This window comes from Sphaeramia orbicularis, chromosome 12, assembly GCF_902148855.1.
Source record: "Sphaeramia orbicularis chromosome 12, fSphaOr1.1, whole genome shotgun sequence".
NCBI lineage: Eukaryota > Metazoa > Chordata > Actinopteri > Kurtiformes > Apogonidae > Sphaeramia > Sphaeramia orbicularis.
In genome coordinates, this window is record NC_043968.1 from 8061738 (window position 1) to 8080389 (window position 18652).

Genomic DNA, 18652 nt, shown 5'->3' on the forward strand with positions numbered 1-18652 from the left:
TAGCAAGATAACTCAAAAAGTTATGGATGGATTTGAATGAAATTTTCAGGAAATGTTGATACTGGCACAAGGAAGAAATGATTAAATTTTGGTGGTGATCGGGGGGGCTGATCTAACTTGGCGGAGGTCTGCTTTTCTGGTTCTTCTATCAGATCATTTGTGAGTATACAAAGCAGTTGGACACATGTCATCGTAGCACATACTGTAGCGCTCTCACATGCATGGAAGTCTGTAGACACACTCTCCTTCAGGCAGCCCCCAGGTCAGGCTGAAGAAACACTCAGTAATTGGATGAAATACTCCCACTTCTCCCTCTCTCCTCCCCTTTCACTCTGGTCTCCGTTGAGTTTCATGCTGCTTGGTGCACACCAGTGGGAAAACCTTCATGCACAAACTTCCAGTGTGGATCTCAGGCTCAGCTATGCAGTAAGAGCCCAGGATTAGCCCGAGCTGAGCACCAGTGCAAGGACTGGGCTTTTGGCCATTTACCCAGAACGTGGCTTAAACAACCAGAAGCCTATTCCCTGTGTTTGTCTTTTCCACCCTAAGTCTCCTCCTCACTCCCTTCTCATTCTTCCCCCCCTCTGTTTTTCACCTCTTTTCTTCCCTTCCCTTCTTTTCTTTGACTATGACTCTTTTATCAGAAGATCAGTCTGTGCGGCCTCAGCCCTGCCGGGTCCCAGAGCCCGGCAAACACATCAGCAGCTCTTTGCACCGGTACTCAACAGACTGCCCGGGCTCCAAAGAGGACTACATGGACAGTGTAGAGTCTGCTGTGTTTGGAGCCGTGGAGCCTCCCAGGCGTTCACGGGGACGCCTCATCCTCCACGGCCTGGTCATGTTCGGAAGGGAATTCTGCTACGCCGTGGAGGCGGCTTTCGTCACGCCGGTGCTGCTCAGCGTGGGCCTGCCCCGGAGCCTGTACAGCCTGGTGTGGCTCATCAGCCCCATCCTGGGTTTTCTGCTGCAGCCCATCATCGGCTCGGCCAGTGATCACTGTCGGTCAGCGTGGGGCCGGCGGAGGCCTTACATCCTGGCCCTGGGTGTGCTCATGCTGCTGGGAATGACCATGTTCCTCAACGGGGATGCTGTGATCTCAGGTGAATAATAATAATAATAATAATAATAATAATAATAATAATAATAAAAAAATTTATTTGTAATGCACTTATTTATTTATTTATTTATTTTGCATATCATAAAACAGCAAGAGAAAACTAAAAAAAACAACATTCAAACAAGTAACATCATTGTGCAGGAGAGGTTAGAAGCCAAAAAAAGGCCTATATGAATCCAATCCAACTTTATTCGTAAAGCACTTTAAAACAACTGCAGTGGACCAAAGTGCTGTACAGAAAAATAAATAAAACCAAAATAGAAGAATAAAATACAGAATAGATTTAAAGACATAGAAACTGTACAAAAAAGAAAAATGCTATACAGAAGAATAAATAAAACCAAAATAAAAAAAAAAAAAAATACAAGAATAGATTAAAAAGCCATACAATTAAAAACAGAATTAATAAATAAATAAAGTAGATAAATAAGAACAATAAACCACTACCAAATAAAAACAGTAGAATAAAGCTAGTACCTTCAAACATCTCACATGGTTTCAAAAGCCAAGGAGAAAAAATGGGTTTTAAGAGGGGATTTAAAAACAGACAGAGAAGAGGCCTGTCTGAATAATGCACAGAGAAAAAAAAAGAAAAAAGAATTAAAAATGCAATATAACTGAATTAATAAACTGCAGTAAAAACAATAAAAATGCAAATCACATTACAAATCATCAAATCAAATGATATACAGCCTTACATTTTTTCATGGATTATAGTCCACATTACATTTTTATCGAAAAACCTCAAAGTGCTGCAGGCAGGGTACAATAATACGATTTAAAAGGGAAGTCAGAGAATAAAAATAGAAAGTGAGTAAGACAGATAAAAACAGTTAAAAAAAAAAAAAAGGTGAGGCTGGTTGACATCTAAGAAAGAGATTAAATCAGCAGTTTCACACATCAGATACTTTTAATCTGCTCACATGAAGTGGTAAAACACAGGCTTTGAAGTCGACTGAAAGTAGTTTTTCATCCCAATGTAAAAGGTGAGAAAGTTGACATATCAGGAATATTAAAAGACACCACCTTGATCTTGTCTATTTTAATATTTCCTCTTATCTGTGTAGTATTCACTCCTGAAATACGTGTGGAACTGTACTGTAACAATGAATGTCCTGTCTTTACATTTGGGTTGACCCAGTGGTTTCCAACCTTTTTTGGCTTGTGACCCCATTTTAGTTTTAGTTTAGTTTATTTCAGGCACAAACATAATACAAAACATAGGGAGAAAAGAAAAAAACAAAATACAAAACAAAAATAAAATATAGAATAATAGAAAAAAGAACAACTGCTGTGCCTGAAAGGGAGTAGGAAGAAGCCAACACTTATCCAGTCCACCCCCCATTTTAACATCACAAATTTCTGGCGACCCCAGATATTCAAAACGGAGAGTTTTTTTTTTTTTTTTGCTAAAATTAATTTGTTTTTGATCATGTAATAGTTTGCTATACTATGTTGCAAATAAATGTTAATTTTAGAGGACATTTAGCCCATATAATGTATATTATTATGGATGGAGGCAGTAAATCCAGGTGTAGATTACTGCACAAAAGGAGAATTTTATTTTCATTGGTCAGGATATGTACAGTCAGTCCAGCTGTGATTTACAAGGAGGACAATTAATACTGAACAAACAATAATTGAAACTATGAATTATGAAAGAGCTGCAGCATCTGAAACTGACCACAATGAACATTTGACAGATAAACAGATGTTGTGATTGTCTCTATCAACTCACCATATATTTTTTACTAGTACTTTTTTTTTTTTTTTTTATCAATTACTAGAAATTTCAGGCGACCCCATTTGAATATCCAGGCGACCCCACATACGGTCCCGACCCCAAGGCTGAAAAACACTGTTAACCCATTAAGACCCAGTGCTACTTTTGTGTCAGTTCCCAAATGACATTTTCTCTCTGCTTAACTTTTCTTAAGTGATTTATCACCATTTACCATATTATCCTCTGTATTTTGCATTTTTTCAGTGAAAATCATGTATTTTTCTATATTTAAAATTTATTTAAAATCATGTAGATGTTCATAAAAGCTCTGTTTCAATCAGAAACAGATGAGACTGAAGAAAAAGTGACTTATTCAGTTAAATCTGTCATAAACCCAGTGTGTCCATCCACTGTCATTGATCCAACTCCATGGGTTTTAGTAGTGAATCACTGTTGTAGAGGATGACGGTGTTTCCATGGTAACTGCGGAACCTCTGAACGTCCAAATGGGTCATATCTGATGACCATGAAAAGACGACAAACTGTATTTTACACCAATTATTTACATGTATTGATAGGATTAATGGATCGACAGGTATTAAACAGTTTAAATCAGTAGATGCTTTTGGTCTTCAGTGGATGTTTGGGTTTTTATTTGTTAAAATCAAATCAGTTACTGCTCACAGTGTTTTGTTTGACAGTACAGGAAACTGTGGAACAGAAAAATCATCTGATCATCCTTTTATCAGCCTGTGATTAAATAGGATTAGGTTGTTACTTATACAAGGATTTCAAGGACTTTATCTTTTCTTTGCCCTCTAGCTTTGTCTTCCTCTGATCTCTGTGGAAAACCGAGGCTCTGAATTGTATCTGTATGTGATTAAGTGGGGATAATAAGGACAAATCTGTAATGAAAACAACTATTTAACTGGTTAAATGTGAATAATCATAGCACCACATTTTGAACTTGTGATGAATGAAACGCACGCTTTGTGTCAGGATGTGCTATTTCCATGAAAAGATGATGGAGCATGGAAGAAAAAAAAAAAAATCCCTGCACCTTTGGTTGGACGTTGAAAACAGCTGATAACATTTTATTGCCTGTTCCGGCTCCAGGCAGCATCATGAGACAATCACTGGACAAAAGCATTCCTGACCTTTAATGTGAAAGATAGGTTGGAAAACCATGTCCTTGCAGTCTGACCACATGTTATCAGCTGCTGTTGGAGCTAATATATGGGATCTGTGTTGTGTCAAGTGTGCACTTTCCACAGTAGTTCAAGGAGAAACCTCTAATCACAGGGTTTAACATGGATTCTTCTCATCCTCTTATCATTTGGAGGAAGCAGAAAATAGTCACAGGAAATTCACATGTTGTATTCAGATGTTGTCAACTTTAAATTCACTATGCAATTACCATCTACGGTGGCCCAGAGGTGCAACAGCCCAAAACATTATCCACTATAAAAAAAAGACAACAGCCCAAAAAAATCATCCACTATAAGAAAAAAAGAGAGCAGCCCAAAACATTATCCACTATAAAAAAAAAGACAGCAGCCCAAAAAAATTATCCACTATAAGAAAAAAAAGACAACAGCCCAAAAAAATTATCCACTATAAGAAAAAAAGAGAGCAGCCCAAAAAATTATCCACTATAAAAAATAAAAGTCAACAGCCCAAAACATTATCCACTATCAGAAAAAAAAGACAACAGCCTAAAAAAATTATTCACTATAAGAAAAAAATGACAACTGCCCAAAAAATTATCCACTATAAGAAAAAAAGAGAACAGCCTAAAAAAATTATCCACTATATGTTTTTAAAATAACTTTATTTTTAGCGCACCGACCTCCACTTCCGGAGAGTTACTTTGTTAGCATTAGCCACATTAGCTGAAGGCCTTAAAACTTTTAAGCCGATGCTTTTTTGTTTTTGTAGTGGCCTTAATTTTAAAGCAGGAGAGCTTTCAGGTAAATGGTGCCCCCTTAATTGAAAAGGTGGATGATGTTTTTTTTTTCTTATAGTGGATAATTTTTTGGGCTGTTGCACCTCTGGGCCACTGCAACAATCACACAAATTGCATGGTTTCTATTTCAAATGTAGACCATTAGTCCGAGAAAAACCCAAAATCAGGTCATCCAATTGCTGCTTAAATTCATATAAAAAGAATCCCAGGATCTGCAAAGGTTATTCGCTGAACTGTGGAGTATTTCATTCTTGTGACGTACTCTGGATAAGCCTATTACATTTCTGTTTCTCAGGGTTGAAGCACATGCCAGAGGATCGTGTGACATAATGTTTGGATTGTTACAACCATCACGGGACAGAAAAAAGAATGTGTGATGGTGTCTCACAAGAGGAGAAATACAGATGCAGAAAAAATGATTAGACCACCCCTTGTTTTCTTCAGTTTCTTCTTCATTTTAATGCCTGGTCCAACTAAAGGTCCATTTGTTTGGACAAATATAATGAAAACAACAAAAATAGCTCATAGTAGTTTAATTTCAGAGCTGATATCTATCCATTTAACATGTTTTCTGGATAAAAACCAACATCACTTCAGTTCTTCCATCAATGTCTATGTCATTGTACTGACAAAAACAGTGCTTTTATTCATTCCATGTTTTCTTTTTCTGTCTGTTTTAGTCACATGATACACACAGGAGTTAGGACTTGATCGCATAACCATTGTTTTTGTTAACCCTTTATAGTTCACTCATAGAAATACTCTGAAATTCCAAATTTCAACTTAGTGTGTTATTGGACATCATCATCTACTTCCTCACTGGTTGCCATGACAACAGTCTCCCTCCTCTTACCATAAAACATTTTTATTTATTACCTCTGCCAAGTGAAACGGCGGAGGTTATGTTTTCATCGAGGTTTGTCTGTGTGTTTGTCCGTGTGCAAGATAACTCAAAAAGTTATGGATGGATTTAGATGAAATTTTCATGAAATGTTGATACTGGCACAAGGAACAAATGATTACATTTTGGTGGTGATTGGGGGGGGCTGATCTGCCTTGGTGGAGGTCTGCGCTCTCTGAGTGCTTTTCTAGCTGTTAAAGGACAGTTTGCAAATGTAAATATTTTTATAATATAATATAATTTTTTTGTATTAAACCAAGATAATTTGGAGTTGTCATTATTTCTAGGTTGTTATGCTGTTATGCTATTATTTTGCTTTTGTAGTTGGCATTGTCCCCATCAAATAAAGTTTAGAAATAAATAAATAAAGTAGAAAAGCACTCATAGAGTGCAGACCTCCGCCAAGGCACCCCCCCCCCCATCACCACCAAAATTTTATCATTTGTTCCTTGTGCCAGTATCAACATTTCATGAAAATTTGGGGTTATCGTGCTAACAAAAAAAATAAAGGTCCGTACAACCTGTGAGCTCCCGAGGCCCTTCCTCAGACTAAGGACAGATAGGATGACACAGGTGTTTTATATAGAGTGTCTAATCACAGTATCATGTGACATGCGATATACATCATCTTAGAAAAGCAAAACGAAATGTAAACTTTTCGAACATACAGTCAATCATTAGAAGTTGAGTCAAATGTTCCAAAGTTCCACAAATACAGTGATCCAGCTGCTTATCATACAAATACAAACAGATATTAATTGAGTTTCTTTACATTCATACAAGTCCATGTAACTATACTGTCCATCTGAATGTGGTGACAGAACCACAGCATAAGTGCACAGTTTTCTTATTAACAAATTTACAAAAACAGAAATTGTGTTTGAGGTAATGTCAGTGTTATCTTGCTAACAGACAAACCCATGATGAAAACATTACCTCCACTGTTCCTTGTCAGAGGTAATATTATAGTATGACTTCTACCTGTTACAAACAAGCTGTAGTAAATAATGGTTCCCATACAGATTATAGCTATTATTACTAGTTTCCATCTCCAGTCCTTAGTCAGGCTTTTAGTAGAGAAAAAAGAGCAAGAAAGATAGAAAAAAAGAAAGAAAGAGAGAAAAATAAAGAAAAGGAGAACATTTAAGGTTTCCTTAAATGAAATGGTACAATCACAAATGTAAAAAAAAAATAATAGGAATACAGCATATGGTAAATATTTACCTCAAGGTTACATAGAATTACAGTAAATTCAGAATCGTTGAAAATGTTTGCTTCTCTGATTTTGCTTTAACCAGCTTTTGATACTTTTGTTAATAGTTTTTATCTCGTGTTAACCCATAAAGACCCAAACATCCACCACTGACAAAATCTTCTACTGATCGAAACTGTTTAATACCTGTTGATCCACTAATCCTAGCAATACATGGAAATAACTGGTGTAAAATACAGTTCTTCATCTTTACATGGTCATCAGATATGACCCATTTGGACGTTCAGAGGCTCTGGATTGAACATAGAAACACCGTCATCTTCTACAACATTGATTCACCAGTAAAACCCATGGAGTTGGATCACTGACAGTGGATGGACACACTGGGTTTAAGTTCAATTAATGACATATTTCACTGAAACAGTCACTTTTTCTGCAGTTTTCTCTGTTTTTGATATAATGAAACTGAACTTTAATCTGAGATTTTATGAACATCTGCATGATCAGTGAATTAAATACAGGAAAACACCTGATTTTCACTGAAAAAATGCAAAATAAGGAAGGTAATATTACAATAAATGGCAATTAAGCAATTAAGAAGGTTAAATAGAGAGAAAAAATCATTTTATATCTTTATATTTTACATCATCTTTTATAAAGAAAGTTGACTGGCCCATGGAGGTCTTTTAGCCCTTTCATGCATACTGGTCATTACAGTGGACAGCTGTTTTACAGCTGTTCTCTTGTATATTCATGGATTTTGTTGTTCTTTTCGTTGTTTTTTTTGTTTTGTTTTTACACATATCTTTATTAAAGTTTTAAGACACTACATATCTTTTCTGACATGAATTGGTAATATTATGTAGATCTCTCCTGAGCATAAACCCCCAGAATCACAAGCCCTCCCCATAGTTTTCACACAATTTATCAGTAAATACATGTTTCTGTGTGTCAAAAATTAAACATGTGGTGTCCAGCTGAGTGGACATTTTTGCAACTTCATGAAAAATAGGTTCATAAGATTTTTTTTTTCCGTTATTTTTTAAATGTATTTTTAAATTTTTTTTTATTTATTTATTTTTTTTAAATTTTATTTATTTATTTTATTTATTTATTTTTCAGATGAAAATTTTCAATCGCATTGTTTTTTTCATGCCTAAAGAGGAATAAAAACACAGGAAAAAAATTTTGATTAAGGTTCTCATAATTCGTGCATAAAAGGGTTAATGTGCGATTTTACAGTTACCACTGGCTGCACCTCTGGTGTTCCTGCCATGATTTTGTCTCATGAAAAATTTGCATAAAATCTCTGGTGCTAAGTTTTGTAAACACTTAGAAACCAGTTTCAGGTTTAGGAATATTATAAAATGATCAAAACTGAGCAGATGATACTGCTTCAGTATGTGACAGCGGCGCCATCTGGGAGCAGCACTTGCTAAAAACTAAACACATGCAATAAAACAACTTATAAGGTCATAAAGTGACAAAAATCTCTCATATTCACTGTTTACAGCTTCAGTATTTCTATAAAATCTGGCTGAATCACTGTCTCGTGTTGTAAAACCAACATGCTTCTGGGCCTTACTGAGCCACGGGATTGGCCTCATATTTAATGTTTGTGGAAATGACCAAAAATAAATAAACAAAGTGTTTCCAAATGCTGCTGTTTTTTATTTTTTTGTTTTTCATCAGATTTTGACTCCTCTAAAACGAATTTGGCATATGACATTTACAGTTCCGCATCAGTAATGCTTTCCAAATGCATAATAACACGACACAGATGCAATGCAGCTCTTGAATCGCTGAATGGTGATTTTTGGTGTTTTTTCTCGTAGCACTCGTCAGTGACAGGTCATTGAGGAGGATATGGGCCATTGTGCTGGTGATGATCGGGGTGGTGCTGTTCGACTTTGCTGCAGACTTCATCGACGGACCCATCAAGGCGTATTTGTTTGACGTATGTTCACATAACGACAAGGAAAGAGGCCTGCACTACCACGCTCTGCTCACTGGTATGAAATGACCAAGTGCTTCATGGATGCATTCACTTCACTATTTGTTTATTTCTTTGATAACTTCCTCAGTGTGTTTGTTCTTTCCAATGTGTGTCTTCAGTATTTGTCCAGTATTTCATTAACCTCATAGGATAATTGTCTAAGTCATACACTACATCACAGGTGTCAAACATGCGGTCCGGGGGCCAAATCCGGCCTGCCAAAGGATCCAATCTGGCCCATAGGATGGATTTGTGAAATGCAAAAATTACACTGAAGATATTTACAATCAAGGATGTCAGAATAATTTTAATTCACATTCCACATACAGACTAATTAGATCTCAGGTGGGTCAGACCAGTAAAATACTATCATATTAAACATATAAATAATGAAAACAGCAAATTTTCTCTAGGTTTTAGTGTAAAAAAGTAAAATTACATGAAAATGTTTGTATTAAAAAACTTGTTTTACAAAAAATGTGAAAAACCTGAAATGTCTTAAGATAAGTAAATGCAATTTTACCAATATTCTGCCTGTTAGTAAATGTTTTGTGTATTTGTGATTATAATTTAAGTTGTAATGCACATGTGTAAATGATAAACTGATAATCCGAGGCAGAATATTGTTAAAATTGCAGTTGTTTTTCTTAAGACGTTTCCAGTTGTTCATGTTATTCAGAATTTATAGATGTTAACATTATCATAATTTAATTTTACTTTTTTTCCACTGTTATTGTTTCACTGGTCTGGCCCACTTGAGATCATATTGGGCTGAATTTGGCCCCTGAACTAAAATGAGTTTGACACCCCTGCACTATATGGACAAAAGTATTGGGACAGGTTGAATTCAGGTGTTTCTTTTCTAACAGGGGTCTGGGATACAAAACAATAATGACTAATGTTATAATATAGTTTTATATTGGGATAAATATCATTGTATTGGTTAGTTTGGTTTAAATCGTTATCTTTGCTTCCAAAATGTCTCAGATGGTTTTTAGGAAGAAAAATCTACCATTCAACTTAAAAAGAACATTTTAGTATCAATTCACTGGCTCCTGGTTAAATTTCCAAACTGACCTTAAAATTCTTTTGTTTGTTCTTAAATACCTCATTGGTCTCTTGGTCTCTGGTCGTCCACTCCTTTGTGCTCTCTCAGATCAGTCACAGTTAGAAGCTGACAGGTGACGGGGGCTTTTACAGTCACTGCCCCCCCAAACTGTGGATGAACTACCTTTGCACATCAGGCAGGATGACTCAGTTTATATTTTTAAATCCTGTCTTAAAACATACTTTTTCTCTTTGGTTTTTAACTCAGTGTGAGGGGTATAATAAATAATATTGTCCTCTGTATTTTGCATTTTTTGGTGTAAATCATATATTTTCCAGTATCTAATTCACAGATCATGTAGATCAGGGGTGTCAAACTCATGTTAGTTCAGGGGCCACATCCAGCCTAATATAAAATAAAGTGGGCCGGACCTGTAAAATAATGTAAATAATAGGATAAGAACTTAGATATGATGTCAACTCCAAAGTTTTCTGTATGTTTTTGAGTGAAAAAAGTAAAATTCAGTATTTAAAATGTTTACTTCTATGAACCATACTTGGACGTAACATGAAAAAATGTGAACAACCTGAAAATAAGTGTAATTTTAACAATATTACTATTATTATTATTAATAACTTATTATTACAGTGGATCTACAAATACACAAAAGATTTGATAACAGGCAGAATATTGTTAAAATACTACATACTTCTCTTAAGACATTTCAGGTTGTTCATATTTTTTGAGAAAAGCCAGTCTGTAAATGTAAACATTTTTGTACAATTTTACTTTTTTGACACGAAAAACAAAAAGAAAAAAAATAGCTTTTTTTCATTATTTATAGGTTATTATGATAGTATTTTACTGGTCTGACCCACTTTAGATTGAATTGACCTAAAATTATTTTAACATCCTTGACTGATAATATCTTAGTGTAATTTTTACATTTCACAAATTCATCCTAGGGGCCGGATTCGACCCTTCGGCAGGCCAGTTTTGGTCCCCGGGCCACATGTTTGACGCCTGTGATGTAGATGTTCATAAAAACTCAGAGTAGATTCAAAGTTAATTATATCAAAACAAAGAAAACTGATGAAAAACTGACTTTTTCAGCACAGATATTGCTAGCTGGGTATAAAAACAAGTGTGTCCATCCACTGTCATTGATCCAACTCCATGGGTTTTACTGGGGAATCAATGTTGGAGAAGATGATGTTGTTTCCACGGTAACTACGGAGCCTCTGACCGTCCATATGGGTCATATCTGATGACCATGAAAAGATGAAGAACTGTATTTTACATCAATTATTTACACGTATTGATAGGATTAGTGGCTCAACAGGTATTAAACCGTTTTAGATAAGTTGATGGTTTTGGTCGTCAGTGGCTGTTTGGTTCAAGGTTTGGGTCTTTATGGGTTAATTTCTGTGTTTTATTATTCTGTATTTTGTCAGTTTGCTTTATAAAGCACTGGGTACTTGGTTTGAAAACTGCAAAATACTACTATTATTATCATTATTATTATTATTATTATTATTATTATTATTATTATGGATTGGATTTATATAGCGCCTTTCTAGACACCCAAAGCGCTTTACATTATTGGCCCATTATTCATTCGCTCTCACATTCTCCCACTGGTGGTGGTAAACTACATCTGCAGCCACAGCTGCCCTGGGGCAGACTGACAGAAGTGTGGCTGCCATTATTATTATTATTATTATTATTATTATTATTACTTTTATTATTATTATTATTGTAAAACCAGCTATCTCTAGTTGTGCTGCCTTCACTTGTCTATTGCATAAATAGAATAGACAAAATTTTTCCATTGACAAATCTGAGGGATACTTGTCTGTGTCATGAAGTAGAAATCATAGCTATTATTGTTTCAAACTGTCTCAAAAAACATCAAGACACACAAAGTACAAAGGCCATGCATATCATTACAGGTATAAATGTCACAGATACGATCTGTGGAAATCTCACCAACCTGTTGAATAATCAGCGATTGCACCTGGAGGTACAATAAAGCAGATGAAAACTGAAGGTCACACACGTGCGTTCGTCTTCCTTGTGCTTTCAGAACAGGAGCGTCAGACTATGAAGAGGGTGTACATATAATTTAGATATAATTTAGCATTTAAAAGTGCCAAATAGAGCATAAATTCAGCAAATTCTGCTTATGTTTATGGTGATATTGAAGAGATCCCACCTTCCAAAATCTTCCAATAACTACATCTATTCACGATACTTGTTCATCTCACCAGAAATATTATGAAAGATACAGTTTGGAAAAAGGCCATTTGCAGATGAGGAACTTGAGTGAATGGATGTTTGATTGACAGTGGCTTGAACCGGAATTTTTCTGTTTGTGTTGCTTAATTGAAACTGTTCTTCAAGTGCTGACTCTATTCACATTCAACTGCGTGCTCTCACACTGAGGAGAGGAAGTGCAGCCGGGTTAATACACCAGAAAACCATTCCAAAACCGTGCTATTTCAAGTTTGAGAAAAGCTCACACATAAGCCTCTGTGGTGTGTCAGACTCCGATCAGAAACAAGTGGCTTATGTTTGAAACCTCACACTTTGAGAGAGGATGTCAACGCTACGAAACGAGCCAAAATTATCCTGTAATTCCCATGGAGACCGAGCAAAAAAGTAACTGTTTCACACCTGATCAGTCATGAAATCATTAATTTCTATCTATTTCTGTTCAGCTGGTTTGACAGTAATTAACCCATGAAGACCCAGTTTTACTTTTGTTGATATTTTTTCCTCTCTTTGTCACCATTTATTACAATATAATCCTCTGCATTTTGCATTTTTAACTATATCATGCATTTTCCAGTATTTAATTTATTTTATTTTAATCCTTAACCTCCTGAGACCCAGGAAATGTCAGCACAGTACCAGCTTTTTTTGTTTTTTATTAAATCAGTGCCTATATTGGAAACATCATGATGCAACAATTTTTTCAGATGCAGTTTTTTAAATTTTTATGGAATGCCCTTTGTGGTGGACAGTTTTCTTTTCTTTTTTGTCTAAAGTTGTGAAACTCTTGTCCACAAATGTGGACAGAAAACCCACAACTGGGTCTGAGGAGGATGAAGATTCAAACGTCCACTACTGACCAACACCATCTTCTGATCTAAACTGTTTAACATGATTTTTTTTACTCTATATTTAACATTTCGTAAGTGATTAGTCACCATTTATTATGAAGTAATCCTCTGTATTTGGAAATTTTCCTGTGAAAATCAGGTCTTTTCCAATATTTCATTTGCTGATCATGTAGATGTTCATAAAAGCTCAGACTGAAGTTGAGTTATTATACCAAAAAACAGAGAAAACTGCAGAAAAAGTGACTTTTTCAGTCAAATCTATCATTAACTGAACATAAACCCAATGTGTCCATCCACTATCATTGATCCAACTCCATGGGTTTTACTGGTGAATCAGCGTTGTAGAAGATGACGGTGTTTCCACGGTAACTATTGAGCCTCTAGGTCATATCTGATGACCATGAAAAGACGACAAACTGTATTTTACACCAGTTATTGACATGTATTGATAGGATCAATGGATCAACAGGTATTAAACAGTTTAGATCAGTAGATGGTTTGTGTCACCGGTTGCTGTTTGGGTCTTTATGGGTTAAAAGTCACTAATAACGTCCTGAAATATATCTTTAAAACAAATGTTATGAAGTGTTATAAAGTCTTAAACTAAAAAGTGTATGTGACAGGTTTAACCCATACACACCCAGTACTACTTGGCAGTTCCCAAATGAATTTCTCTCTCTATTTAACATTTCTTCAGTTATTTATCACTATTTATTCTAATATTATCCTCTGTATTTTGCATTTTTCACTGAAAATCATGTATTTTCCTATATGGAGTTTCCTATATTTTATTTACATGTTCATGAAACCTCAGAGTAAATTCAATGTTATTTCATCAGAAACAGAAAATGGAAATAAAGTGACTTTTTCAGCAAAGATATCAATAACAGAACATAAACCCAGTGTGTCCATCCACTGTCACTGATCCAACTCCATGGGTTTTACTGGTGAATCAATGTTGTAGAAGATGACAGTGTTTCCATGGAAACTACGGAGCCTTTGAACGTCCAAATGGGTCATATCTGATGACCATGAAACGATGAAGAACTGTATTTTACACCAGTTATTTACATGTATTGATAGGATTAATGGATCAACAGGTATTAAACAGTTTAAATCAGTAGATGCTTTTGGTCTTCAGTGGATGTTTGGGTTTTTATTTGTTAAAATCAAATCAGTTACTGCTCACAGTGTTTTGTTTGACAGTACAGGAAACTGTGGAACAGAAAAATCATCTGATCATCCTTTTATCAGCCTACAATCAAATAGGATTAGGTTGTTACTTACACAAGGATTTCAAGGACTTTATCTTTTCTTTGCCCTCTAGCTTCGGCTTCCTCTGATCTCTGTGGAAAACCAAGGCTCTGAATTGTATCTGTATGTGATTAAGTGGGGATAATAAGGACAAATCTGTAATGAAAACAACTATTTAACTGGTTAAATGTGAATAATCATAGCACCACATTTTGAACTTGTGATGAATTAGTCTACTGTCTAGAGTCTATTGCAAAAATATATAAATAAATAAAAAATAATAATAATATAAAATCATGAAATACTTAAAAAATAAATTATAGTCAGGAAAAAATTATCAAACCATCAAAAGTCCTCAAAAACAATGGTTATACAATCCAGTCCTAACTCCTGTGTGTATCATGTGACTAAAACAGACAGAAAAGAAAACATGGAATGAATAAAAGCACTGTTTTTGTCAGTACAATGACATAGATACTGATGGAAGAACTGAAGTGATTTTGGTTTTTATCAAGAAAACATGTTAAATGGATAGATATCAGCTCTGAAATTAAACTACTACGAGCTATTTTTGTTGTTATCATTATATTTGTCCAAACAAATGTACCTTTAGTTGGACCAGGCATTAAAATGAACAAGAAACTGAAGAAAACAAGGGTGGTCTAATAATTTTTTACGCGTCTGTATATGTATATGTGAGGTTTTGTTCACTTTAAAGACGATATTAGCTCCCAAAGACCCAAACGTCCACCATCTACCAAAACCATCTACTGATCTAAACTGTTTAATATCTGTTAATCCACTAAACCTATCAATACATGTAAATAATTGGTGTAAAATACAGTCTGTCATCTTTTTGTGGTCAACAGATATGACCCATTTGGACGTTCAGAGGCTCCGTAGTTACTGTGGAAACACTGTCACCTTCTACAACATTGATTCACCAGTAAAACCCATGATATATTTTACAGAAAAAATAACTTTTTCTTCAGTTTTCTCAGTTTTTTATATAACTGTCAAGTTTAACCTGAGTTTTTATGAACATCTACATGATCAGTGAATTAAATATAGAAAAATACATGATGAACCTTGATACATGATCAAGGTTATTATCGTTAACGAAAACTAATGAAATGACGAAAACTAGAATTGAAAAAACATTTTCATTAACTGAAATAAATAAAAAACTATAATTAAAAGAAAAAAACGATAACTAACTGAAACTGTATTGTGTGCTTACAAAACTAACTAAAACATATAAAAATTATGGATAAAATTCCCTTAGTTTACGTCTTTGTAAATGTCGGATTGATATGAAATCGATTTATTTTGCTCTAGCAATTTTAGCTAATGGCACCATACGACACTTCACGATCCGTCACTTGTGTTCACTTGTGGTTTCCAGTCGTCTTCTTGTCCCCACTCTACCTGGAAACATGGAGACTAAAGTTGGGAGAAAGCAGCAGAGTCCTGTCTGGGATTTATTTGAATACGACGACAGAAAAGAAGAGAAAAGAGACGACAAAACTAAAATTAATACTACAACTAAACTAAAACTAAACATTTAGAAAAAAAATGAAAACTAATAAAAACTAGCAAACCTGCTCTAAAAATGAATTAAAACTAACTGAATTAGAAAAAAAAAAAGTCAAAACTAAATAAAACTAAACTATAATGGAAAATCCAAAACTATTAGAACCTTGTTCACCAGTAAAACCCATGATATATTTTACAGAAAAAGTCACTTTTTCTTCAGTTTTCTCAGTTTTTTTTATGTAACTGTCAACTTTAACCTGAGCTTTTATGAACATCTACATGATCAGTGAATTAAATATAGAAAAATATATGATGCTTCAGTACCAGGCATTAAAATGAACAAGAAACTGAAGAAAACAAGGGTGGTCTAATAATTTTTTCCACGACTGTATTCCCCTCTGCTCCCGTCTTCCTCTTAAAACTATATCCTTAAATCACTCTGTTAAAAGTACCCAGGGTCTGCAGATGTAGCTGTGTTCTCATGTGCTGCTTGGGGCCAGGATCATGTTTTCAGTGTGATCGTCAGCGGCGCTCTCAGCTGTCAGCAGGCACCGGCTGGTGGGAGCATGCTAGTCAGGCAGGCGGTAATCCAGCTCTGAGCGAGTCATGTGCTGCAGTCATGGGTCTGGGCTGAGGGAGACGGGGGCCGGCCACATGACTGCTCAGACGCCCCCTTCCACCGCTGGGATTTGAGCTTCTGGGTGGAAGGAGCGTGCTGCTCTGTGATTCATGTACCTTTTGTCCTTTTCCATGAGCTTTTGCAATCTTTTGGAGCTGCACAGTTGAATGCCACTCATTGAATGGCAGTTATGAAATGTTATTACCTCCATTCAGCCTGTTGATGGCCTGGTTAGTTTTAAGGGTAGCAGCAGCTTTCATTATCTGTGTGCAGCTGAGCTTTTTAATTACCTTTATTATGTTTTCAAAGATACTATTGATGAAACCTGTTGTACACAAATGACTGAACATTCATCCTTCAGAAGTCAGCGAACTCTGTTGTTAAGTTACATACATGGTTAACCCTTTATCGGGCATGTGACTGTTTGCGGAGATTATGTTTTCATCAGGGTCTGTTTGTTTGTTTGTCTGTTAGCAAGATAATTCCAAAAGTTATGGGCAGATTTGGATGAAATTTTCAGGAAATGTTGATACTGGCACAAGGAACAAATGATTAAATTTTGGTGGTGATCGGGGTGGGGTGGGTATCTCACATGAATTTTTGTAAAAAAGGATGTTGACAGACATTACAACAAGCAAAGAAGAAGAGTTTTAAAAGAAACATGGCACGGTATATGTGGACATACCAGGAAGCCGAATAATTTTTTAAAAATTTAGTACGGGATAGAGTTGTAAAACATAATAATAATAATGAATATATCTGTAATTCAACACCATATTTACGTTCGTCGCCATGTTTATGGAATGACTTCTCATGTCATCTCACGATAATAAATAAACAAATCATCGTATTTGGGATTTAATGAAAAAAACGACATTACACACTTCTGTTTTTTCGACATTTAGTAAATATCAGGAAAGTTTTGTGCAGATGTCCAATGGAAAAACCCCTAGTGACAGTTCCAGTGAGGACAGTGAGTCACCAATCTCAGGTCCAATGTGGTCTCCAGGGTCTGTCAGGTCCACCTGTGCATGAACAGTGAGCGGACCTGCTTTGTTCGGTGCCATGCAGGAATGATGTTCAAAGGGATCATGTGGATGTGGACAGGGGTCTGGACCAGCACACATGTTGGTCTAATGTTCTAAAAGTGATGTTCTTTTCACCTTACATGTTCAAATAAATAAATAGATAAATGCCCGTACTATAAAATTGTCAACATTTAAGCACCTTAACCTTAAGCAATGTTTCCTCACCATGCGGCTCCATTCACTATACTCTGTTGTCCAGAAATGTCAACAAGTAACTTAAAGGCTAAGACTGAATTTCCGATGTTACACTGTACCATCAGAACCCCAACTTGAGAGATGCTGGGTTTGATACACGCAATAACATGAAAGATTTCACTTTAACAATATAAATATTATTTTTGTTCCAACACCTGCAGTCACCAGTTCATTTCTCTGCAGGTCTACCACACACACAGTATTTAACTCAGTCAGCAGAGAATCACACAAAGCTCTGTAAACCACTGCCACGCCTATTACCACACGCCACAGTCGTGTTTGAGTTCTCATCCTTTCACTTAGTGTGTGTTCTGTCCTGTCCTGTTCTATTCTATTCTGTTCTGTTCTATTCTATTCTGTTCTATTCTTTTCTGTTCTGTTCTATTCTATTCTGTTCTGTTCTATTCTTTTCTGTTCTGTTCTATTCTATTCTATTCTGTTCTATTCTTTTCTGTTCTATTCTATTCTTTTCTGTTCTATTCTATTCTGTTCTATTCTTTTCTGTTCTATTCTATTCTGTTCTATTCTATTCTGTTCTATTCTGTTCTGTTCTATTCTGTTCTATTCTTTTCTGTTCTGTCCTGTTCTATTCTGTTCTGTTCTTTTCTTTTCTTTTCTGTTCTGTTCTATTCTTTTCTTTTCTGTTCTATTCTGTTCTTTTCTGTTCTGTTCTATTCTGTTCTATTCTATTCTGTTCTATTCTTTTCTGTTCTGTTCTATTGTGTTCTATTCTATTCTTTTCTGTTCTATTGTGTTCTGTTCTATTCTTTTCTGTTCTTTTCTGTTCTGTTCTATTCTATTCTGTTCTATTCTATTCTGTTCTATTCTTTTCTGTTCTGTTCTATTCTGTTCTATTCTTTTCTGTTCTATT

The 18652-nt window shown here is 35.4% G+C and overlaps 1 protein-coding gene across 1 annotated transcript in view; it reads left to right on the plus strand.

Annotated features, from left to right (window-relative positions):
• Positions 1-279: 279 nt before the first annotated feature.
• The window catches only part of slc45a2 (solute carrier family 45 member 2), a 57461-nt gene continuing 39088 nt past the window's right edge, over positions 280-18652 (plus strand). The window contains exons 1-2 of the mRNA XM_030148270.1: positions 280-1100; positions 8756-8932. Coding sequence (XP_030004130.1) covers positions 629-1100; positions 8756-8932 — 649 coding nt within the window. The 5' untranslated portion in view covers positions 280-628. The remainder of the gene's footprint in view (positions 1101-8755; positions 8933-18652) is intronic.